Here is a 23,794-nt window from a genome sequence, read left to right as displayed (position 1 = left end):
TAATAACCTCAGTATCTGAAAAAGCTCAGCCTCATTTTTGTAACACTCCACACTTTTATGTTTTTATCCACTCTGTCCCAAGATTTGGAAGAGTGTGTGTGTGTGTGTGTGTGTGTGTGTGTGTGTGCATGTTGCAGTTTCTGCTCCTCTTCATGGTCTAAATATTCCAAAGTGATTGCATGTGCAATGATGCTGCGAACTATAAAAATCTGGAACCAAATGGATCCAAAAGAAACCACCGAAAATGTTACTTGAAAGTCACATTTTTAAGCCTCATTCCCAGGATTGGGAATGTGGAACTGTTTTGTGTCCAATGCCGTGAGGTGCTGCTGATAAATCACAGAAATCACAGTTTGGACTCATGAAGAACTTCACTGTTTATCCAACTTTTTTTTTTTTTTTAAATGTGAACACAGGAGGGGCTTTGATTAATTGAAGGCAGTGAACAAACGGCTCAGTTATGATATGATGTAACACTGTATGAAGGGTCTGGCTGTGTGTGTGTGTGTGTGTGTGTGTGTGTGTGTGTGTGTGTGTGTGTGTGTGTGTGTGTGTGTGTGTGTGAGAGATAGCGGATACTTTTGGGGCTGCCTTGACTCGGAGTGACATTTTCCAGCAAGGAAAAATGAATCAGTCTCATTGCCACTCTGTTTGAAATGCATCACGTGTAAACAGACGGGAGCGGTGAACGCAGCGGTGGTGCAGAGGGATTTACGGCCGTGCTGTCGCGAGCTGTATGAGAACATCTGCTTGTATATGAAGGAGCTTTTCCATCTTATGTAGATGCTCAAATACTCCTCAAATTCACACACACACACAAACACACACACACACACACACACACACACACTGATGTCAGGGTGCTGCAACATAATGCAATGGTGCTCAACTGCACACCGGGAGCACTTTAAGGGTTAAGGACGTTGCCCGAGGGACCAGTGACTGGGAATCGAACGAAGGATCCACAAGCTGTTTAATGTGCCAGAGTTACACTTTTGTTTTTCTACTAATTCAGACTTGATCTTGTTTTGGAGTCTTCCTGAAGGTTGTGGCGTTAAAAGGGAACCAAACATTCCTCTCGGATGTTACGAAACCTTCTGTCGACTCTTTCCTCGCCCTTCTTCAGGCGTGCACCAGGAGGTGTGAATCGCTCGCTCAGCTTCTTTCCCTGTGAAAAAGCACTTTTCATCTCTTATTTGTCTTGTTTTTTGTTTTTTTTGCTGCCTTGAAAACCTTGTTGTTCCCGAAGCGGGGTGGGGGGTGGGGGTGTTAACGGGCGTGTTCTGGAGCTGTGCTGCGTTTTCTACCTGCACACATTGTGCCGTGCCTGCAGTCGCTATTTAAGGAGCAGGAAACGCTATTAATATCTTTCTACTGTTTCCACCTTTCTACCCTCCATCTCCTCTTCTCTCCTAGTTCTCTTTCTGTGCTGATGACACTCTTTACTCAGGACGGGGCTCAGCATTTCCTCTCTTGAACCCTTTTCCGATATGCAAGCTGTGACGTTTGCGGGCCTCGTTTTGCTGTTTAAATCTCCAACGTTTTCACTGTTTAAAAAGTGAAAATTGCTTAATTAATCATGCAAAAACTTTTTCTTTATTACAACACCGTAAAATGAAAAATTGGTACTTTGCAAAATGCATATGCTTGAATTGGCGAGCCGTTACGTAATACAGCGAGGGATCATTCAGTCAGGGTCAAGGGTCAAAAACTGTGTGAGCCTGTGAGATAACAGTCAGCTGGAGATGCTCTGCGTACGCTGCTGTGCTTCACGACACATGATTACTACATCTACTACTGTCTACATGTTCCACTAAACACTCCCTCCAAATTGGCCAGACTAATAGGGCAGCGCAGTCTCATTTGATCCCCTACGTGATTTGACCACATTTGTGGGGCCGGCATGAACACGTGTGGGAGTTTCAGCCCAAACCATTCAGCCCAGCTTAGTAAACTTAAAAACATATTCGCTGTCACCTAATGGACCTGCCGGTTTAAAATGATTTCTGCTGAAACCCCCATCCTCTGAATGGTTTGTGCTGACACTTCCACTCTCCGCCTGTGGATTAGTCTCTTCCCACAAACGTCATCAATTCTAATGGGAAAATGGTGCACTGTTTTGTTTTTGGCTGCAATCACCAAAGCAGTTGCGAAAAGTGCAGGGTAGACGAGGCAAATGGGAGACGTCATGTCGGTAAGTGTTAGCTTACACAGCTAACCAGAGTAGCTGCATTCTCTCGCCTGCACAACCGCCGTGACACGTTTGAGCAGCCCACTGAAACCCACTCACACGTGTCCTTGGACATTACATCATATCACAGAAACCGTTGCTCACACAGTCTTAACGTTCATGCCAAATTATTTGCAATACACACGTTTCTATCTGCTGTACTGTAAACCAAAGTACGAGGTCTGTTAGAAAAGTATCCGTTTGCAAAGTTTTGTATTCCTCCTTTGTTGAATATGAACTTCAGTTGAATTAGTCAGTATTTGGGTTGTGCAATATGTTTGTTGTAATAAATAGTGTTGGTAAAAACGTGCATTAACTGTATAAAAGGCTTCGTGTGGTTTACTTTCATTTCATTAAGGTACTAGAGAAGTGATGGTCTAGAGGTTAGAGAAAGATGTAATGTGTAATGGAAAAGGGGCTTTAGGTCCCTTGGCCAAGCTCCTTAATCCCCATGTTGGTCCTTCATTGCAGCACCCTGACATCCGCGTGTGAATGGGTGAATGCAACGCATTACTGTAAACAACTCTGAGCGTGTGCTGATGGAATCGGGCTATACAACTCCAGTGCAATCCATTCCCTATCCATAAACATATCTGCCATTTATGTACGGACGTCTCGTGATCAAGCAGATTTAAAACGGTCACGTCGTCATCTCATATGTCTGTTGTGCGTACAAACCCAGACATATCTTTTGTAGATGGGGTGGGATCTTACGCCTTTACAGGTGTGGTGCTCGAAAAGTGAGTGTCGGCCAAAATGTGCTTTGCCTGACAAACTGTAGGTAATGAAGGCCAAACAAACTGTTTTAAGGCAGATGGGAACACTGCATGTACACAGGTATACTGACTTAAAATTCTTCATTCCGTGATTTGCAGAGCAAACAGAGACATAAAGAAGTTAGTCAGTGAGTGGGTCTGCAGACTTTCTGTTAGGAACTCTGTAAAATCCACTGCATATTCAGCTCTGAAAGTTTGGATTCTGTTAGATACAGAAGAACACGAGTGAACCTACTATTTTGGGCACTGTTGGCCTCTAAGAGCTTTCAGTTATTACGTCCGCCAAAGACATAATAAAATCATCTGCATTTATTTATTTATTTGTCTGTCTATTTAGCAGGATTATATCAAGACTACTGACAGGTTTTGACAAAATATTCCCCACAGAGAGATATGATGCCAAGGAAGACTCCCATTTAAATTTTGGAGGTGATCTGGATGCTAGATCAAAATTTCACTTTATATAGGCTTTTAAGGATTACGTCAAATCTACTTTACAGATTCTCACCAAATTTGCACCACAGATAGATATTAGGCCATGGAAGACTCCACTGAATTTGGAAGGTGATCCAGATTCAGATTCTGGATCAGGATTTCAGTTTGTACTCTTCACTTTGTCGGATTTTGAGGATGGATTTTCACCAAAGTTTCACCACACATTGGTGTTAGGCCTTGGAAGACTCCATTAAATTTTCGAGGTGATCTGGATCCGGATCCAGATTCTGGATCAGGATTTCACTTTGTAGACTTTTAAGGATTACGTCAAAAATACTTCATGGATACGACATCATGATGTAAAACCAACATCAGGAATATACTCCCTTGTTTCAACTTGTGAATTAAATATCAGATTGCAACATCTTGATCAGTCAGACCGTTCTGGATCAGTGTGCAATTGCATCGTGCCATAAAATCCGGATCCTGTTAAAATCCGGGTCACAATGTGAATCAAATATTCAATATGTTATTTTAAATCCTTATCTTATTAAGTCCTTGGCGGATGTCAGAAATCTCGGATTGCTCTTGTTTGTTTTTGCATTGGCTTAACCCTGTTTATACTAAGAACCTTTCAGTATAAATTGGGTAAAATGAGAATGTTAGCGCGGTGGGACATGTCTGGGCTTGTTCAGGCGGGCACATGTGAAGCCACTAAAGCCACTGTCACATGTAAAGATGAACATTTAAAAATGTTCCAGATCAAATTCAAAATAAAGTCTTTCACTTTAGAGCACATTATCCATCTGATCAATGCATTTCATCAACGTCTTCTCACAGCCTGGTACGGTGGCTTAGTGGTTACCACTGTTGCCTCACAGCAAGAAGGTCCTGGGATTGCTTCCTGCTCGGTCCTTTCTGTGTGGAATTTGCATGTTGTCTGCGTGGGTTTCCTCCGAGCACTCAAAGTCATGCTTATTTTGGGTCCGCTCCTTTCTCTGCCCCTAACCAAGGCAGCATCTCTAAATCTGGAGTTGGTCCCCGAGCACCTGACTGCAGCTCCTCACTGCTCCTGGATTGTGTCTAACTGTAATTAGGATGGGTTAAATGCAGAGGACACATTTCGTTGTTTGCATGTACAATGACAGTAAAGGCCCTTACTTATAACTTTTTGAGACAAATGTTGCCATGTACCAATAGGTCCCCTGGATCTGTGTTCTAGAATATATTCCACATCACTTTCAAAACTGAGTCACATATTTCTTGGAACATTATCCACCTGCTCACCATATTTCATTGAACTACATTTATTACTTTTTGAGTTATTCTGCTAACAGACAAATAAACATACAAACGCCAGTGAAGACATTACCTCTTTGGCAAAGGTAACCCCCCCAACAAACACTATTAATATTTTACAGTTAAATCCCTACAACTGTTCAAGCATGCATGCAAAGGCGCAGTGTAACTTTTAGTCTTTCTGTCAGTTTTGTAACAGACAGACGCCACGATGTGCAGCGCCAGCGCGCTCCCAGACTTGACCTGACCTGACCTTTTTTTTACACAACACAAATGGCTGTATTGATGCCTTTACGGTGTCAAACCTCACGTGTAATCACGTTCTTGCTGGGGAGGCCGAGCTTTCGTTGCCAGTGTAAACAAGCATTTGCGGCAACTTGTTTCCAACATTGCGTCGTTATAGATGTGAGTTCAACCAAAATATGTATTTAGGTGTTTAACTAAGATAATCATAAGTCTTTAATGTGAGTTTTATAGGGTTGTGTGTCAGGAACCGGTTCTTTTCAGGTATCCTTAAGAAATGATTCGATCCATCAACATCAGTAGCCTTTTTGCTTAACGATTCCCTTATCGGTCCTTCAGAGTGGCTGTTGTTTTTGGGGGTGTTTGTCAGGAAAATGATCATTTCTCTACACTGATTACAGACCCTGCAGCTGGTCTGTGTATAATCAACCGTTTCTGCAGCAAGGCTTTGCTTTGAACTTTGAACCAGTGAAGCAGTGCTTCGATCTGCTGCTTCATTGGTTCTTTGTTTTATTTTGCTTTATCTTAATTTTTCCCCCCTAAAACCTTAAAGAGACTATGTCTGTGAGTAATATTTACATTTTTATGTTAAACTGACCTGTTATGGTCTTCTGAAACAGTTGATAGATGTATTTTATAACTTAAAAACAGGACCGATGCTAACGCTTTAGCATGTCTATGGCATTTTCAATGTTAAAGTTAGCATTAAGCTGAGCCATTATCAAGCCTCCCTCCCCAGTGCGCAAAGGATTCTGGGATACTCTAAAACTGTGAATGCAGAAGTGTTTTTCAAAATGCGTGGAGCTGTAGGTGTGACCTGCTAAAGTCTCACTCGTGTGCGCGCCTCCTCGAGGTCAATCAATTAATCAATCAATTTTTTTATATAGCGCCAAATCACAACAAACAGTTGCCCCAAGGCGCTTTATATTGTAAGGCAAGGCCATACAATAATGATGTAAAACCCCAACGGTCAAAACGACCCCCTGTGAGCAAGCACTTGGCTACAGTGGGAAGGAAAAACTCCCTTTTAACAGGAAGAAACCTCCAGCAGAACCAGGCTCAGGGAGGGGCAGTCTTCTGCTGGGACTGGTTGGGGCTGAGGGAGAGAACCAGGAAAAAGACATGCTGTGGAGGGGAGCAGAGATCGATCACTAATGATTAAATGCAGAGTGGTGCATACAGAGCAAAAAGAGAAAGAAACAGTGCATCATGGGAACCCCCCAGCAGTCTACGTCTATAGCAGCATAACTAAGGGATGGTTCAGGGTCACCTGATCCAACCCTAACTATAAGCTTTAGCAAAAAGGAAAGTTTTAAGCCTAATCTTAAAAGTAGAGAGGGTGTCTGTCTCCCTGATCTGAATTGGGAGCTGGTTCCACAGGAGAGGAGCCTGAAAGCTGAAGGCTCTGCCTCCCATTCTACTCTTACAAACCCTAGGAACTACAAGTAAGCCTGCAGTCTGAGAGCGAAGCGCTCTATTGGGGTGATATGGTACTATGAGGTCCCTAAGATAAGATGGGACCTGATTATTCAAAACCTTATAAGTAAGAAGAAGAATTTTAAATTCTATTCTAGAATTAACAGGAAGCCAATGAAGAGAGGCCAATATGGGTGAGATATGCTCTCTCCTTCTAGTCCCCGTCAGTACTCTAGCTGCAGCATTTTGAATTAACTGAAGGCTTTTTAGGGAACTTTTAGGACAACCTGATAATAATGAATTACAATAGTCCAGCCTAGAGGAAATAAATGCATGAATTAGTTTTTCAGCATCACTCTGAGACAAGACCTTTCTGATTTTAGAGATATTGCGTAAATGCAAAAAAGCAGTCCTACATATTTGTTTAATATGCGCTTTGAATGGCATATCCCGATCAAAAATGACTCCAAGATTTCTCACAGTATTACTAGAGGTCAGGGTAATGCCATCCAGAGTAAGGATCTGGTTAGACACCATGTTTCTAAGATTTGTGGGGCCAAGTACAATAACTTCAGTTTTATCTGAGTTTAAAAGCAGGAAATTAGAGGTCATCCATGTCTTTATGTCTGTAAGACAATCCTGCAGTTTAGCTAATTGGTGTGTGTCCTCTGGCTTCATGGATAGATAAAGCTGGGTATCATCTGCGTAACAATGAAAATTTAAGGTGCGACGCGTTGCCTTCAAAGGCCACACCCACTACGAGTAAATCTATTGTGATTGAGCCTTTTCAGTTTGTTTGAGGAGCTCTCTCTGTCGATGGAGTGCATGCGTGCTCGTGCGAGCTTTCTTGTTTGCGTGTTTGTGCACCTGCCGTGGGTCACCGGCTGAAAACCTGTTTCGAGCCTCATCGATCAGCTGTGGCAGCGCTGTACACACACACACACACACACACACACACACACACACACACACACACACACACACACACACACACACACACTCACACACTCACGGTGGTTTGTGAGAATGACATGACCTCCGGGCTCTTTCACTTTTTGTCCACCGTCATCCTTCACCTGCACATTTCCTCCCGGTTACTCCTTCACCCGACTTTGCCTCGGGCTGCTCTCTTTCCCTCTGCATCATCAACTATCCATCTTTACATCTTTCTTCCTCAGCTCCTGCCCCCCCCGGTCTTCTCCGTTGCCCCGTGCTGATCCTCTCCTCTCTCCGCCCCTCCCTCTGTTGTGTGTAACTGATAGCTGCTTTATCATCGTGAGGTGATTCAATCCAAGGCGCGTTCTCTCGCTGTATCTGCCGAGGGAGGATGCTGACCAGCACAAACACGCAGCACAATGCAATAACACACAGCGAAGTGTGTGTGTGTGTGTGTTAGAGCAGTATTTTCACAGGTCAGTCACAGTGATGTGAGATCCTTCTTTTCACTTCTGTATGCTTACAGGAAAACGACCGTAAAAGCGCCCTGTCTTGCTTCCATTAATGGAGGTCTGATTGCCCTGCAGGCTGCTCAACTTTTTATCTGCTGGCTGCCCATCCAGCAGCATCAAGGCGACGGCCCTCCGGAGCACCAAGAGCTACGTGCCAGACCGTATGCACGCTGTCCGTATAGAGAACTTCAGTGTGACGATGCCGTGGATTTGAATGAACTGCACCGTTTCTCTGAAGCGTTCCTTTTTTCCTTTTCGTCTTACTGTGTTTGCACTTTTCTTGATTCGCCACAGTGTCTGCGAGACAAATTATACTCAGCGGGCTCGCGAAGAAAAGTCAGATATTGTGCGTGTATATAGCAGAGCATGCATTATTCTTTGTAAAAGTTCTGGAGCAATTACTAATGCAAGACAGCCGAACAATTACCCTCCTGAGTGGCTGACCTGCATAAAATGAAATCATTCACTACAACATGATGGTGTGTTTGATGCGGGACGCGACACGTGGGACGTCCTCGCATAAACAAGATCCTTTCAGAAGGTTTTTGAGTCGTGCGCTCATTTCTCTCATCTCCCCCTCACAGGGATGCGTTACTAAGTAATGCGTTACACTAATCTGACTGCTCTCTGATTGTCGGTCACCTGCATCACTCAAAAACAAATCGGATCAGATTGAAACAGAATGTGACATTTTAACCTCTTATAATACTTCTTAAAATACATCAAGGTTAAATATCTTTGAACTTGTCCAAGGTCTGTGTCCCAAGAATGTTCCCTGTGAATTTGAAGAGTCTGGCAGGAATAGTACTGAGCATAGACAAACCGACAACAGAAAAGCCTTCACAATACTTGATGGCAGATTTGATGGCCTCAGGTAAGAATTGCCAGTATTTAGTACAATCAACTCCATAACTATCAATGACAGTTATTGCAAGAGAACATAACACCACATAACATCACTCAATGGAAATGCTTTCATTTTGCAATTGCTGTTTTTTTTTTTTTTTGGTGACATTCTGAAAATATGACTTGAATTTTGTACAAATTTGAAATGGAAACCTGCCTTTGAGTGCTTGCATTCTCAGTTATTTAACCCTTTGATTTAACCTTTATTTAACCAGGTAAGTTATTAAGAAAAAAAAAAATCTTATTTACAATAACGACCTGGTGGATAGGGAAAACAGAGGTAAATCACAAATGTGGATCAAACAATACATTTTACAGTATATACAGTACAACAGACTAGAATTAGTAAGAGACAATAACATTCTCAGTCATAAAAAACAAAAACAAAATACTTTATTTTAGTCAAAGCATGAGCAGGTTTCAGCCAGCAGATTCTTTAAAATACGCTTAAAATTTCCTATCGGTGCTCAGATTTAATGCCTTTTGAATCTTGTTCCAGTCTTTTGCTGCAGCATAAATAAAGGATAGTTCTCCATATTTTGATTTGATATTAGGTACATTAACCAAGAGGAGTTGGGCTGAGCGTGTACTATATGAAGTAACTCTTACAGAATAGTAGAGCTCTCACAAAAGCTGAAAATTCTCCTGTGCTGTTTTATCTACATCACACATTATCATATACCACATGCCTTTATGAGGTCACACTGCCACTGTCGGAGGGAGGATTTTCATTCACGAAAGCTCATCTAATCTAGCCACAAGTCTCCCATGTGCCTTCTGGAACGCTATCACTGAAATTTCATGTTATTTTAAGAAAATCCTTCTATGTGCCACTCCACTATCAAGTCACATCAGGAAGCATGTGAAGAGTTCAGATGGAAAACCCAGTAAGTACTTTTTTTTAAAATAGAGAAAAATGCAGTTGAAAATGGAGATTTAAAGGAAACCATATTCGGAAATGCACAGATTTTTCATCAATTAAATGAAAACAGTTTGTTCAAGTTCTTTCATATTTTGCACACTGATGGTCCCCTTGACAGCCAAATACATGTTGGCCTCAACTAAAAATTTATGGTTTTGGAGATACTGGGTTTTGCATCTGAACTCTTAATGTGTTGGTGCACATCCACCATTCCACCGCCTTGGGCCCTGGATGGCAACCATCCCAGCAGACAACCGATCCATTCCTATCTCACGGAAAATGACTGTCTCTCTGCTGCAGCCAGGTGAAGCATAGGCATCACCTTGACCTTCTCAAGCTGGCGGGATCCTCAACACTGATGCACCTGCATGCTGGATCATGCACAGCGAAACAGAACGCATAGCCAAAACGTCATATTTGCCACTCCCTCACCAAGTGATACTCCTCATCTGAGTGTCCCTATGTGACTGCTCTTTTAACACAAGGCACTGCAGCAACGCCCAAAGATCCGCTCAAGGGACCGAGTACCAAAGACGTCCAGTCATCACCATGGGCCACTGCTTTAGTGTGCAAATCTCACAACCATAAAGAAAGACAGGAAGCACCAGGACAAAAAATGTTTGGACCTTTGTTCTTCCTCAAAGAAGGCCTGTCCAGCTCTTCCCATCTGTGCCTCAATCTCAAAGGCCAAGCGGCGCAGTGGCATGGAAGTCACTGCCGAGACAAGTTCAAACGAGTCCAGGAGGTTGAGGTGGGCGATATCGGGAATTTTGGTATTGATCCGATACCAAGTAAACACAGGCCCAGTATCGCCGATATCGATACAGATACTAATACGTTTTCATACTTAAGCTTCATAGATCCAAAGGATCCAAAAGACCTAGGATAGAATTTCGCCAAACATTATACACGACACCAAAATACTTTGTCACAATCAACATTTTTTGTTTCAAAAATATCACTCAACACAACTTAAAACAAAATCTCCTGAGATAGAGGGCTGACAAACCACAATACAAGGGTGCGCTGCTCCGTGTTGTGTGACACAGCGCAGTGCTGCTCTTACAGACAGAGAGTAGACTTTGATGAATCTGCGTGCACAGCAGTCAGTGCGTGCAGGAGAGAAAAAAAGCTTGAGTATCGATCTTTTTACACGAGGATCGTTCAATATCAATACCAGCGTTGGTATCGATATTATCGATATTAGGATCGATCCGCCCACCTCTACCAGGAGGTCATTGAAAGGTTGACTGTTTGACTTGATACACGGGTCTACGGCCAAATTGCTTCTGAAATAAAGTGTCAAACTTTGTTAATTTTGAGCCACTGAGAATGAAAATGTTGTTTGAAATTGTTGATTAGCTGTAGTTTTAAGAACTGTTACTATTGTGCTACTAAGGATTATATATAACCCTTTTGCTGATTTTTTTTAAGTGTTACAAAAAGAGAACGTGAAATATTATACAAACAGTAAGAGAAACAAAAAAGACCTGCGTTTATGATTTTTCATGAAAAGTCTACTGTTAACACAATATAATTGTGTAGACGCAAAATGTAAAACCTTATATATATATATATATATATATATATATATATATATATATATATATATATATATATATATATATATATATATATATATATGAAACAGTAGCCAATTAGCCATGATTATTGACATATTTGAATTCAACATGTCAAAATCCACAATAAATAGCCCATTTTTTATTGTGGATCATAATGTTTTATTTTCAACGTGGTCTGTGATTCAAACTTCACTCTGCCTTTGAAAAATGTTGAATATTATCTTTGGGCTGTGCTTTTTTTTCCTCCTTCAAATAATGGGCAATGCTGAAATTTACATAGTTGGATGAACTCAGCATTGATGCTGCAGGTTTAAATGAGGGCGGCACATGCTTTGATTCAAGACCTGAAGGAGATGAGCTCTGAAGCATTTGTTACACGACACCATCAGAATTCTACTTTGTGATGATCCGATGCACATGCATAAGTTGAGATATTGAGCAGTGCCGGCGCTAATCCACTGCATGTAATGGATAATATTCTCTTGTATTCAGGTTAATGCTGCTTTCAGATCTCCATTCTACGGGAAGGCGACGTGTGCATTTTGCAAACGTCAGGCTGTCGATCTGTGCTGCAACTCGTTTCCTGTCATAAAACATAAGCAAATGAACAATCCCACCTGAGATGCTGCCCCAACTAATCGCCTCTCCTTATGGAAATACACACAGCACTTTGAGTTAATTGAGGGCAAAAATGGTTTAGTCAGCACATCAGAGTTGATGAACGACCAACACTCATTGTTTGCAGGAATCATTTGAGTGTGTTTTTGCAAAGCAGCTGCACTGCAGCGAAACCACAAACTTTTCCTCGCACGTGTCGCTGCGCTGAGAAATACACAGTAACCTAGGACCTGTTTGAATTCACACTCTGTGTACGGTGTCTTTTTATCGCCATAAGTTCCACATTGTGCTTCTATTTGTAGTGTGCCGCCATCTGGAACTGCGGTTGGGCAGGCAGCAGAACCAAAAGCAGTTGGAGAACTCCTCACACGTGTGCTGACAAACTGTGCATTTTAAGATGTGACAATGAAATTCAGATGAATGATTGCAGACAGATTAGAAGGGAATGTTTGACTTTCCAAATCAAATCAAATCAATTTTATTTATATAGCGCCAAATCACAACAAACAGTTGCCCCAAGGCGCTTTATATTGTAAGGCAAAGCCATACAATAATTACGGAAAAACCCCAACGGTCAAAACGACCCCCTGTGAGCAAGCACTTGGCAACAGTGGGAAGGAAAAACTCCATTTTAACAGGAAGAAACCTCCAGCAGAACCAGGCTCAGGGAGGGGCAGTCTTCTGCTGGGACTGGTTGGGGCTGAGGGAGAGAACCGGGAAAAAGACATGCTGTGGAGGGGAGCAGAGATCAATCACTAATGATTAAATGCAGAGTGGTGCATACAGAGCAAAAAGAGAAAGAAACAGTACATCATGGGAACCCCCCAGCAGTCTACGTCTATAGCAGCATAACTAAGGGATGGTTCAGGGTCACCTGATCCAGCCCTAACTATAAGCTTTAGCAAAAAGGAAAGTTTTAAGCCTAATCTTAAAAGTAGAGAGGGTGTCTGTCTCCCTGATCTGAATTGGGAGCTGGTTCCACAGGAGAGGAGCCTGAAAGCTGAAGGCTCTGCCTCCCATTCTACTCTTACAAACCCTAGGAACTACAAGTAAGCCTGCAGTCTGAGAGCGAAGCGCTCTATTGGGGTGATATGGTACTATGAGGTCCCTAAGATAAAAAGGGACCTGACTAGTCAAAACCTTATAAGTAAGAAGAAGAATTTTAAATTCTATTCTAGAATTAACAGGAAGCCAATGAAGAGAAGCCAATATGGGTGAAATATGCTCTCTCCTTCTAGTCCCCGTCAGTACTCTAGCTGCAGCATTTTGAATTAACTGAAGGCTTTTCAGGGAACTTTTAGGACAACCTGTGCACTGGGTTTACACAGAATCAGTGCGATCAGCTCTGCTGTTCTTTACCCTTGTTATGGAGCTGATGTCACATCCATAAAAATAAAAGTTGTATCTTCCCAACCTTCCTCTCACTGCACTTTGACTCAGAGAGAACACAAAAAGAAGAACGACTCTTAATCATCGCCGTGTTCTTCCCCTGCCCTTTGTAATGATTATGGATGGATTCATTTAATTGCAGTTTTATTCTGTTCCTTTTAGCTTCAGTCCTTTTTTGCCGTTAAGGTTGTGTTTTCACCAGAATCTGTGTTTAGCAGGGTTACTCAAACATTATTTCACAGATTTTTGTAAAATTCAACATCTTTATTGTGTCTGTTCCAAGCCACGCCCAACGTTTTTAGGAAACTCATTGGGCGTGGATTCGAACAGACACAATAAAGAGGCCGAATTTAAACACCCTCAGTCCAGCATTGAGTTATAATGATAACAGTTATACAATGGAAGAAAGAAAAAAAAACTTCAGCTGAATGGGTAGATGGAGAAAGACGTGTGCATGTTTATCTCAGTAAATGCAAAGAGTTTTTTCTCTAATTATACAGGCATCTCCTTATTTTACCCCCCTCACATACATTAGAAGCAGTGCTGCTGTACGTTGCTCTGTTCTCATCACTGGTGTTTCACTGATTGTTAAAATCTGCTTTTTTTTCCCGACCTTTTGATGTAACATCTTGAAATGGCTCATTTTTCAACCACGTACTCTTGGCGTGAAACTCTGTGATCACATTACTAATCGAACACAAACGCATGCCTGTGTGAAGCCTCAAGAACCACTTTAGTGTCCAGAAAGTGTTTCTGGACGTCACACCTGGACCAGCTGGACTTGTAGCAGCTGCCACCGAGCTGATCCCGTCTCACACTCGCTCGGCGCAGAAAGGAGTCTGCAGTGGTGCGTTTGTGTGCAAATGCTTTCTCTTACAGATGGCAACCTCAATCTTTTTTTCTCCCCTCCGACGGCGCAGCCAGTGAGCTCGACCCCACGATGTGCAGGGACTCACTCAGTCAGACATATAACATATATCGCTTGTGAGCAAGATGAGTCCAGTTGGTACTGGCCAGATTTGTCGTGACACTTTGTACATGCATTATGCATACTGACCCCAAGGAAGGTTTTGTGGTCAAAAGGTCAAGGTCCCTGGAGTGTACTTTGGAAAATTGTTGTGAGCACAGTAACCTGGCACGTGTGTTAGTGAAGCCTCTTGATTTTGTAGGTTAAATGTCACAATCACTGAACTATACTGCAGAAGAGCACCACTTGTCAATGGTAAGCTTATCCACGTTTGTCCAGACCACCGTGAGTTACTGCACACTATGTGCTTTTTCCTTGTACCTGGCGGGTTTTTTTCTTGACACTGAAATGTTCTTCTGATGCAGTCATTGTCATGTTATGACAGCAGAACCATGCAGTACTGTGGTGCAGTGGTTAGCACTCTTACTTCCTTGCAATCCTTCCTGCCCGTAACCTATGTGCATCTGGAGTTGTGTCACGAAGAGCATCCTGTCGTCTGTAAACATGTTGATTTCCACTAAACTTTGATATGTAGATGAAGTTTGATGTCAGAATTGCCCTTAACCAGTTTGCTTTGGGAAAGGCCAAAGTCACTGGGGATTGTTTTTCACTCTAGTTTGCACAAAACGTGGCAAAAGTAAGGAGGTAGTTTTTGGAATTTGTCTTGAAAAGTGGAGTCAAGGTTATGGATGTCAAAGGTTAAAATTTTGCTTTACCCTCTGATTTGTGCCAAACTTGACACATGCTGGAGAGTTCCTGAATTGCCCAGCTGATGAGGAAGTGGGGGAGGTGTTGGTCTAGTTGTTAAGGCGTTGGGGTTGAGACCAGAAGATCCTCGGTTCAAATCCCAGCTTGACTGGAAAATCACTAAGGGCCCTTGGACAATGCTCTAGTTGGTTCCGGTGTGTAGTGAGTACATTGTATGGCAGCACCCTCACATCGGGATGAATGTGAGGCATTATTGTAAAGCCCTTTGAGCTTCTGATGCAGATGGAAAAGCGCTATATAAATGCAGTCCATTCACCATTTAGTCCATTTCTGACGTCAGATTTGTTAAAGAGGAACTATGCAGCTCTAGTCAGTTTTTCGTTGTTTAAAAACTGTTGAGGTTTGTGGTTCTAAAAATATTCTGGACTTACACACCATTCCAACTCATAGAAACTTTGCACAGTTTATTACCAGAAAAATGTCAGTTACCTAGTTTATAAACACTACCCAACGTGCTAGTGCTTGTAATAAATCCAGCGTGTCATCATGAGTTATTGACTGAGACCTTTTTAGTAGCTACGTCTCACGTGTTTCTTGAAAGTGAATGTCACGGTTGATATTTGTGGTGCCTTTTAGGATTTTGTTTACTCTTTAAGAATTGTTACTTGCTGCCTTCTCGTGCTCTCTGGTGGCCCCCCCACCCCTCCGTGTTAGTTATTCCTTGTGCTCTTCCTTTGACATCTGCTCCGTGTGTAGTTTTAGCAGCTTTTTTTCCCGTCACCTTGGCTCCCGGTTTCCAGTGTGCATTAACTTCCTCCTTGATTGTTTCATGCATCTGTGCCAGATGGTCTTACCTTCTTTTTCGTGTTCTTCCTCCCTGTTTGTGTCACAGTTACTGACCTACTCTGCATCTGCCTGCTTCCTAAGTAACGCCTGCCATTTCCTGATTTGTCGCTTTGGTGTGTTTGACTGCCTGGTTGATTACCTGGATTACTTCCTCACTGCTTCCTTCTTGGACATCGTTAGCTGTTGGACTGTCTGTCCGTGCACTGACTGTTAATCTTTGTCCTCGAAAAATATCTCTTCCCCTGTTCACACTTTGATGACCGTGTGTGATGGGCTTCTGGCGCTGTGTGCTCTGATTGTTCGCCCGCGTCCCCTAAAACATTACAGAATATATACACAAACATACACAACAAGAGCTCTTAGAACATAAGAGAGTTCACTTTAATTTATGTTGGGTTTGATACTGAAGTAGTTGTCAACCTGAAGTGGCCAGAATCCTCATCAGTACGGCAGTTTTTTTTTCCAGCAGTACTGCAGGGTGTATTGTGTTAATCTTTTTTTTATACTTTTCTGCAGAAAATTAGTATTTTCATCAATATATCCAACACAGTTTCTCTTTGGAATCACCTACACTTGGTTTTGTTTTGTTTCGTACAGTCAAATCTAGGGCTGCAGCATTTTTGAAATGGAGTATTCTAGCAATTATTTAATCGATTAATCGAGTAATCACTTAAAAGTACATTTGTGTTTTTAAACATCATCAATCAGGGTTCTAGCTATGACCATTTTAGTACCAGGTAAATTATCTGATTGTGGCTCCAGGAGCCTGCGGCCCCCTGAAGCTATAGGGTTTCATACCACTAAAACATTCTTGGAAGGCCTTAGTTCAACTAATTTTGGGTGGTTTTATATGCATTGAGCACAAGAATAATAAACCAAAAATTATGTTGTAATATTTGTAAGATTCAATAATATTTGTATTATTGAAGAATATTGTATTAAAGAATATTTCTAAGATTTGTAAGACAAATTCTTTTTTTGCATGTTTCTGTCAAAGTCTAAAGCCCCGTTTACACATAGGCGGTAAGAGCTTCCGGAAGCGTCCCGGAAGAGTTTTTGGCCGTCTTAAGGATCACACTCCGTTGTTAATGCCGGCAGTAGGGGGCGTGGCTTAGTTCCGGCTTTACCGGGAATTGTCAAAAAAATTAATTCCGGGAGCACTCCCGGAGAATTCGCGTGACGACGGAGACAACGCGAACAACGACGTTTGATACTTTTTAATCACCGTTTCATCCTGCCCCTTCCTGTAGTGCCGCAGTTTACACCACCGTAATTGGCAGCTGGCGTTGTATCCCTAATCAACGGCGTGTAAAACGGCGAGAGCCCACATTGGTGTCCTCAAGGGCGTTTTAACCGGCAACAGAGGCAGACAAAACGGCGGCGCTAGCGGACAGTACACCGTTCTAAACGCCACCTCCCGGTTAACAGTGTTGCAAACGGCTGATAGACGGCGGGCAATATAAAAACGCTAGCGCGCTGCATGCAGGCCTCTCACTCGCGGCCAGCTCCAGATATTTTTGCAGAGAAGCTCCAGTATGCCTCCGAAAAGAAAATTGGCAGCAGCAAGGACTTACCAAGAGGTCTGGTTCAGAAGCAGAGGGTAGCCCTGTGGTGGAGACGGAGCAACACGTTGAGGAGGGTAAAAGGAAGGAGAATAAAAGGATGAGTATGATCTCCCTCCCCCTGCAGTGACAGAGGCATGTATTCCTGCTGCTTCAGCCTATTATACTCTGGGGGCGGTGCCTATATGCAAAAGTTCCTGGAGTAACGCCGGATTTGCCTGGATAAATCCAGTGGTACACAGGGCATTATCGGCGGCAGCAGAACACCGCCATTCTCACGCGCATCTTAACCTGCGATTGTAAAGGATAGAACTGGGTATTAACCCCCGTTGCCTGACGTGTGCCGGATGCTACGGCGTCAAAACGCCGCTTTATTTGGCGGATTTAGCGGCGTTTTATCCGTGTATTTGTGGATAGTACGGCGGCCAAAACGCCGGCAAAATGCTCTGCCCCTTTCCACCGCGAAAACAGCCGAAACTACCGCGAACTTCGGTCTACGTACTGCCTGCCGACAAAACCGTCTATGTGTAAACTAGGTTTAAGTTAATAAATTAAATAACATTGAAAATGTTAAAAACACACTAATATTTAATGGACATAGCATTTACTCTCTTCTTCAAAAATGACAAACAGTAGTTTTTAATCCACTGAAGCAGACAGTTTTTCCTATCATCCCGACAAGTTTTTTTTCAACAATTTGAGTGGGATTGCATTATTTTTTCTTTTTAAAAAATATAACACCTCATTGTCGAACCTGCTGTTTTAAATGAAAAACTTTGAGTCCATTTTTCACTTTCCTCTTTCGCCGACGCTGCAATCCGTCTGCACATCTTTCATTAAAAAAATCTTCTTTAACAGTGGAATATCCAGATAAAATGCTGAAACCGACTTCTTCTGAAACTTCTCTGTTCTCTCACGATGTCCTGGATCAATAGAGCCTGAAATGTGGAGGTTTTCAGCTTGAAACAGGCTGACGACGGCGCCGTGGGAAGTCCTTAAAGCGACAGTATCACCTCAAAATCTCTCATCAGCCGTTAAAATTTTCACTGAAAACCAGCTTAATTTTTCGAACCGTGTCCACTTCGATGTGTCTCACAGGTTTAGAAAAAATTTTGATCAAACAAAGCGCCAGTCTCTCAGCAACTTCTCAGACAAAGGAATTCTGACGAGGGGCTGGACGACTCCTCCCACAAGGAGTGCTCACAGGCGAATGACATCACCGACAGGCGTGGAAAAACTCACGCATGCGCACGAGGGTTCAAGCATGTCTGACGTAAAAACATATGAATGAAATCCATATAGTTTTTGAAAAAAATAAAAAGGACCTATACTTTATTGACAGACCTCGTATATATATTTGGGCATGCAGTGTGGGCAGCAAAGTAAGAATTTCATTGCACAGGGAAACATGTTTCTTTACTGTGCATATGACAATAAAAGCTTTGAATCTTGAATCTTTACTTTGTGTTCTCTTAAATGGCTTAATTTTACTCTGTGTGTTGCGTTGGAAAGTTTTAGCTTTTGGTGCTACATTGATTAGCTGTTACACGGCTTATGCGCATGCTCTCGTCATCTTCTGTTTTTTTCTGGGGACATTAAATGAAGCTTCGAGGTACAGATTTTGTCTTGATCATTTCTTGTAATTAAATTATTGGAGTTGACTAATCGTTTCAGCCTGGATCATATTAGGAATCAACAAAACTTTTCTTGCTTATTTGCTTTTCTAATTTACTCACTTTATTAATGGTGACCACAGAGCACTTTAATGCGTTTAATTCAGTGTGTGCGTGTTTCTTCTCCAATTGGATTATTCTAATTATTTACATCAAGAGGATTTTCAACTCTAATGTGAATTTTTGTGTTTCAGATTCGTGCTCGTGTTCAGCTGCCTGGTGTTGTCCGTGTTCTCCACCATCCCCGACTACCAAGCGTTCGCCAACGAATCCCTCTTCCTCCTGGTACGACACCAACCTCTTGCACGCACGCACTTTTTGTCAGTATCTATTTGCTTTTCAAACTTTGCTTATGTCTTTATTTTCTTGCATTCCTTTGTGCCGGCTGCATTCGTACATGGTCGTGCACACGTTCTGTAGCTCTGAGACACAGATGGCCGCGTAAGCAAGTGTGCGGATTCAGGTGTTGTTGACTATGCAAGAAATCACAGACATGAACCACTAATCTTAAAGGCTGTCCCACACCCTCCACTCCCTCCCTCTGTGCTCCGGTTGTTTTGCTCTTTTTTACCTACTTACTTCTTTTTGCTCCTTTTTTTTTGGCCATACCTTTACATGTTATGTAATTGCCAGACTCTTGACTTCCACATTTCCTTCATTCACTATTTGGATCAATCGCCCATCCATTAGCAGGAAATCAGCCATCAGCAGACTTTACTGATACGAACATTTCCTCTAATGCCAGATTGTTTCAGTCAGCACACGTTGCACAGTCCAAGAAGTTAAAAAGTAACTGAGAGAATATAAAGGAGTAGATTCAGAATGAGATTTGTGCAGTAACTTTAACAACTTGTCAATACATTCATGTTCTTTACAAGATAGACACTCAAAGAACCCACGTCTCTGTTCTCCCTGTATGTCTCTCTTAACATTTTCCTTTTTTTCCTGACTGGTAGAGGATTTAATTATTACGTATTTCTAACCTTTTCTGTCTCCCTGATTGGTGATCTTTAATCCTGATTAATGATCGTTGTGCCTTGTGATACTGGTTACTAATACTGGTTCTTTGATCCCCACCTTAGATACCATACTGATTGCTGAACTTTGATCTAGATATTTGCTACTAATTACTGATCTTTGATCCTCGCTGAACTAATCTACAATCCTGATCAAAGGCAAAATCAGTTTAAAATCAACCTAGTCATAGCGGTTATGTTTTATCGCTGTTTGTCTGTTTTGCTTTGTTCCTGAAATCTGGCTCAAAGATCACTGAAATAATCAGAAATCCTGATCGCAGGACCATAAGAATCCAGATCGCATATCAAATATCAAAGACAGCTTCAGGATGAAAGAAATTAGGATCAACCATTGACATTCAAAGAACAGTGATCATTGGAAAGCTCTATTCTTTGATTTTTGTACCAAAATTTAATCAGCTGTTCTTTGACCCGAGGCCTACCTCCCCACTAAATTTGTTTGAAATCAGATCCTGAGATATAACAAACAAACAAACAAACCATAATGAAAATATAACCTTCTTGGTGAGGTAAATGTATGTGGCACAGGATGTGGTAAAGATGTGTAAATCAATCAATCAATCAACTTTTTTCTTATATAGCGCCAAATCACAACAAACAGTTGCCCCAAGGCGCTCCATATTGTAAGGCAAGGCCATACAATAATTATGAAAAACCCCAACGGTCAAAACGACCCCCTATGAGCAAGCACTTGGCCACAGTGGGAAGGAAAAACTCCCTTTTAACAGGAAGAAACCTCCAGCAGAACCAGGCTCAGGGAGGGGCAGTCTTTTGCTGAGACTGGTTGGGGCTGAGGGAAAGAACCAGGAAAAAGACATGCCGAGAAGGGGGGCAGAGATCGATCACTAATGATTAAACGCAGAGTGATGCACACGGAGCAAAAAGAGAAAGAAACAGTGCATCATGGGAACCCCCCCACAGTCTACGTCTAAAGCAACATAACCAAGGGATGGTCCAGGGTCACCCGATCCAGCCCTAACTATAAGCCTTAGCGAAAAGGAAAGTTTTAAGCGTAATCTTAAAAGTAGAGAGGGTATCTGTCTCCCTGATCTGAATTGGGAGCTGGTTCCACAGGAGAGGAGCCTGAAAGCTGAAGGCTCTGCCTCCCATTCTACTCTTACAAACCCTAGGAACTACAAGTAAGCCTGCAGTCTGAGAGCGAAGCGCTCTAATGGGGTAATATGGTACTACGAGGTCCCTAAGATAAGATGGGACCTGATTATTCAAAACCTTATAAGTAAGAAGAAGAATTTTAAATTCTATTCTAGAATTAACAGGAAGCCAATGAAGAGAGGCCAACACGGGTGAGATATGCTCTCTCCTGCTAGTCCCCGTCAGTACTCTAGCTGCAGCATTCTGAACCAACTGAAGGCTTTTTAGGGAACTTTTAGGACAACCTGATAATAATGAATTACAATAGTCCAGCCTAGAGGAAATAAATGCATGAATTAGTTTTTCAGCATCACTCTGAGACAAGACCTTTCTGATTTTAGAGATATTGCGTAAATGCAAAAAGGCAGTCCTACATATTTGTTTAATATGCGCTTTGAATGACATATCCTGATCAAAAATGACTCCAAGATTTCTCACAGTATTACTAGAGATCAGGGAAATGCCATCCAGAGTAACGATCTGGTTAGACACCATGCTTCTAAGATTTGTGGGGCCAAGTACAATAACTTCAGTTTTATCTGAGTTTAAAAGCAGGAAATTAGAGGTCATCCATGTCTTTATGTCTGTAAGACAATCCTGCAGTTTAGCCAATTGGTGTGTATCCTCTGGCTTCATGGATAGATAAAGCTGGGTATCATCTGCGTAACAATGAAAATTTAAGCAATACTGTCTAATAATACTGCCTAAGGGAAGCATGTATAAAGTGAATAAAATTGGTCCTAGCACAGAACCTTGTGGAACTCCATAATTAACTTTAGTCTGTGAAGAAGATTCCCCATTTACATGAACAAACTGTAATCTATTAGACAAATATGATTCAAACCACCGCAGCGCAGTGCCTTTAATACCTATGACATGCTCTAATCTCTGTAATAAAATTTTATGGTCAACAGTATCAAAAGCAGCACTGAGGTCCAACAGAACAAGCACAGAGATAAGTCCACTGTCCGAAGCCATAAGAAGATCATTTGTAACCTTCACTAATGCTGTTTCTGTACTATGATGAATTCTAAAACCTGACTGAAACTCTTCAAATAGACCATTCCTCTGCAGGTGATCAGTTAGCTGTTTTACAACTACCCTCTCAAGAATCTTTGAGAGAAAAGGAAGGTTGGAGATTGGCCTATAATTAGCTAAGATAGCTGGGTCAAGTGATGGCTTTTTAAGTAATGGTTTAATTACTGCCACCTTAAAGGCCTGTGGTACATAACCAACTAACAAAGATAGATTGATCATATTTAAGATTGAAGCATTAAATAATGGTAGGACTTCCTTGAGCAGCCTGGCAGGAATGGGGTCTAATAAACATGTTGATGGTTTGGATGAAGTAACTAATGAAAATAACTCAGACAGAACAATCGGAGAGAAAGAGTCTAACCAAATACCGGCATCACTGAAAGCAGCCAAAGATAACGATACATCTTTGGGATGGTTATGAGTAATTTTTTCTCTAATAGTCAAAATTTTGTTAGCAAAGAAAGTCATGAAGTCATTACTAGTTAAAGTTAATGGAATACTCAGCTCAATAGAGCTCTGACTCTTTGTCAGCCTGGCTACAGTGCTGAAAAGAAACCTGGGGTTGTTCTTATTTTCTTCAATTAGTGATGAGTAGAAAGATGTCCTAGCTTTACGGAGGGCTTTTTTATAGAGCAACAAACTCTTTTTCCAGGCTAAGTGAAGATCTTCTAAATTAGTGAGACGCCATTTCCTCTCCAACTTACGGGTTATCTGCTTTAAGCTACGAGTTTGTGAGTTATACCACGGAGTCAGACACTTCTGATTTAAAGCTCTCTTTTTCAGAGGAGCTACAGCATCCAAAGTTGTCTTCAATGAGGATGTAAAACTATTGACGAGATACTCTAACTCCCTTACAGAGTTTAGGTAGCTACTCTGCTCTGTGTTGGTATATGACATTAGAGAACATAAAGAAGGAATCATAACCTTAAACCTAGTTACAGCGCTTTCTGAAAGACTTCTAGTGTAATGAAACTTATTCCCCACTGCAGGGTAGTCCATCAGGGTAAATGTAAATGTTAATAAAAATGATCAGACAGAAGGGAGTTTTCAGGGAATACTGTTAAGTCTTCTATTTCCATACCATAAGTCAGAACAAGATCTAAAATATGATTAAAGTGGTGGGTGGACTCATTTACTTTTTGAGCACTTACTTTTTACTAAATAAGACATCTTTCGCATACAGTACACATATTTATTTGCTGTCTTGTAGATTAGAAAACTAGCTCCCCCCCCCAAACCGGAACTATGTCAGATACGACAAAACTCACTCGATAAACGGTGACCAACACTCATGTTTGCTTGCCGTTTGTCATCACACTCTTGGGACGTAAATGCAAAACTGCTTCGCTTTAACCGGCTGTGTACAATTTCCATTCCACACTGAGAGGAAATGAGCATTTACAACTGTGAAATGAAACTGACATGTTGAGTAATTCATGAATTAAAATGAAGAAAAACAAAAGTGTGCTTTAAGTAAAAAAAAATTTCCTTAAAAGTTACTTTTGTTTTTAGAAGTTATGACTCAAACTGGAGGGAAACTGATGAA

The 23,794-nt window shown here is 41.7% G+C and overlaps 1 protein-coding gene across 1 annotated transcript in view; it reads left to right on the top strand.

Moving 5' to 3' along the window:
* The window catches only part of LOC117501302 (potassium voltage-gated channel subfamily KQT member 4), a 107,390-nt gene that overhangs the window by 57,999 nt on the left and 25,597 nt on the right, over positions 1 to 23,794 (top strand). Inside the window, 1 exon segment of the mRNA XM_034160151.1 lies at positions 19,216 to 19,306. Within this exon segment, the coding sequence (XP_034016042.1) occupies positions 19,216 to 19,306 (91 nt within the window).

Source organism: Thalassophryne amazonica, chromosome 20 (assembly GCF_902500255.1).
Source record: "Thalassophryne amazonica chromosome 20, fThaAma1.1, whole genome shotgun sequence".
Taxonomy (NCBI): domain Eukaryota; kingdom Metazoa; phylum Chordata; class Actinopteri; order Batrachoidiformes; family Batrachoididae; genus Thalassophryne; species Thalassophryne amazonica.
The sequence above is the reverse complement of the archived record's forward strand: the minus strand, read 5'-3'. Positions and strand labels throughout refer to the sequence as shown.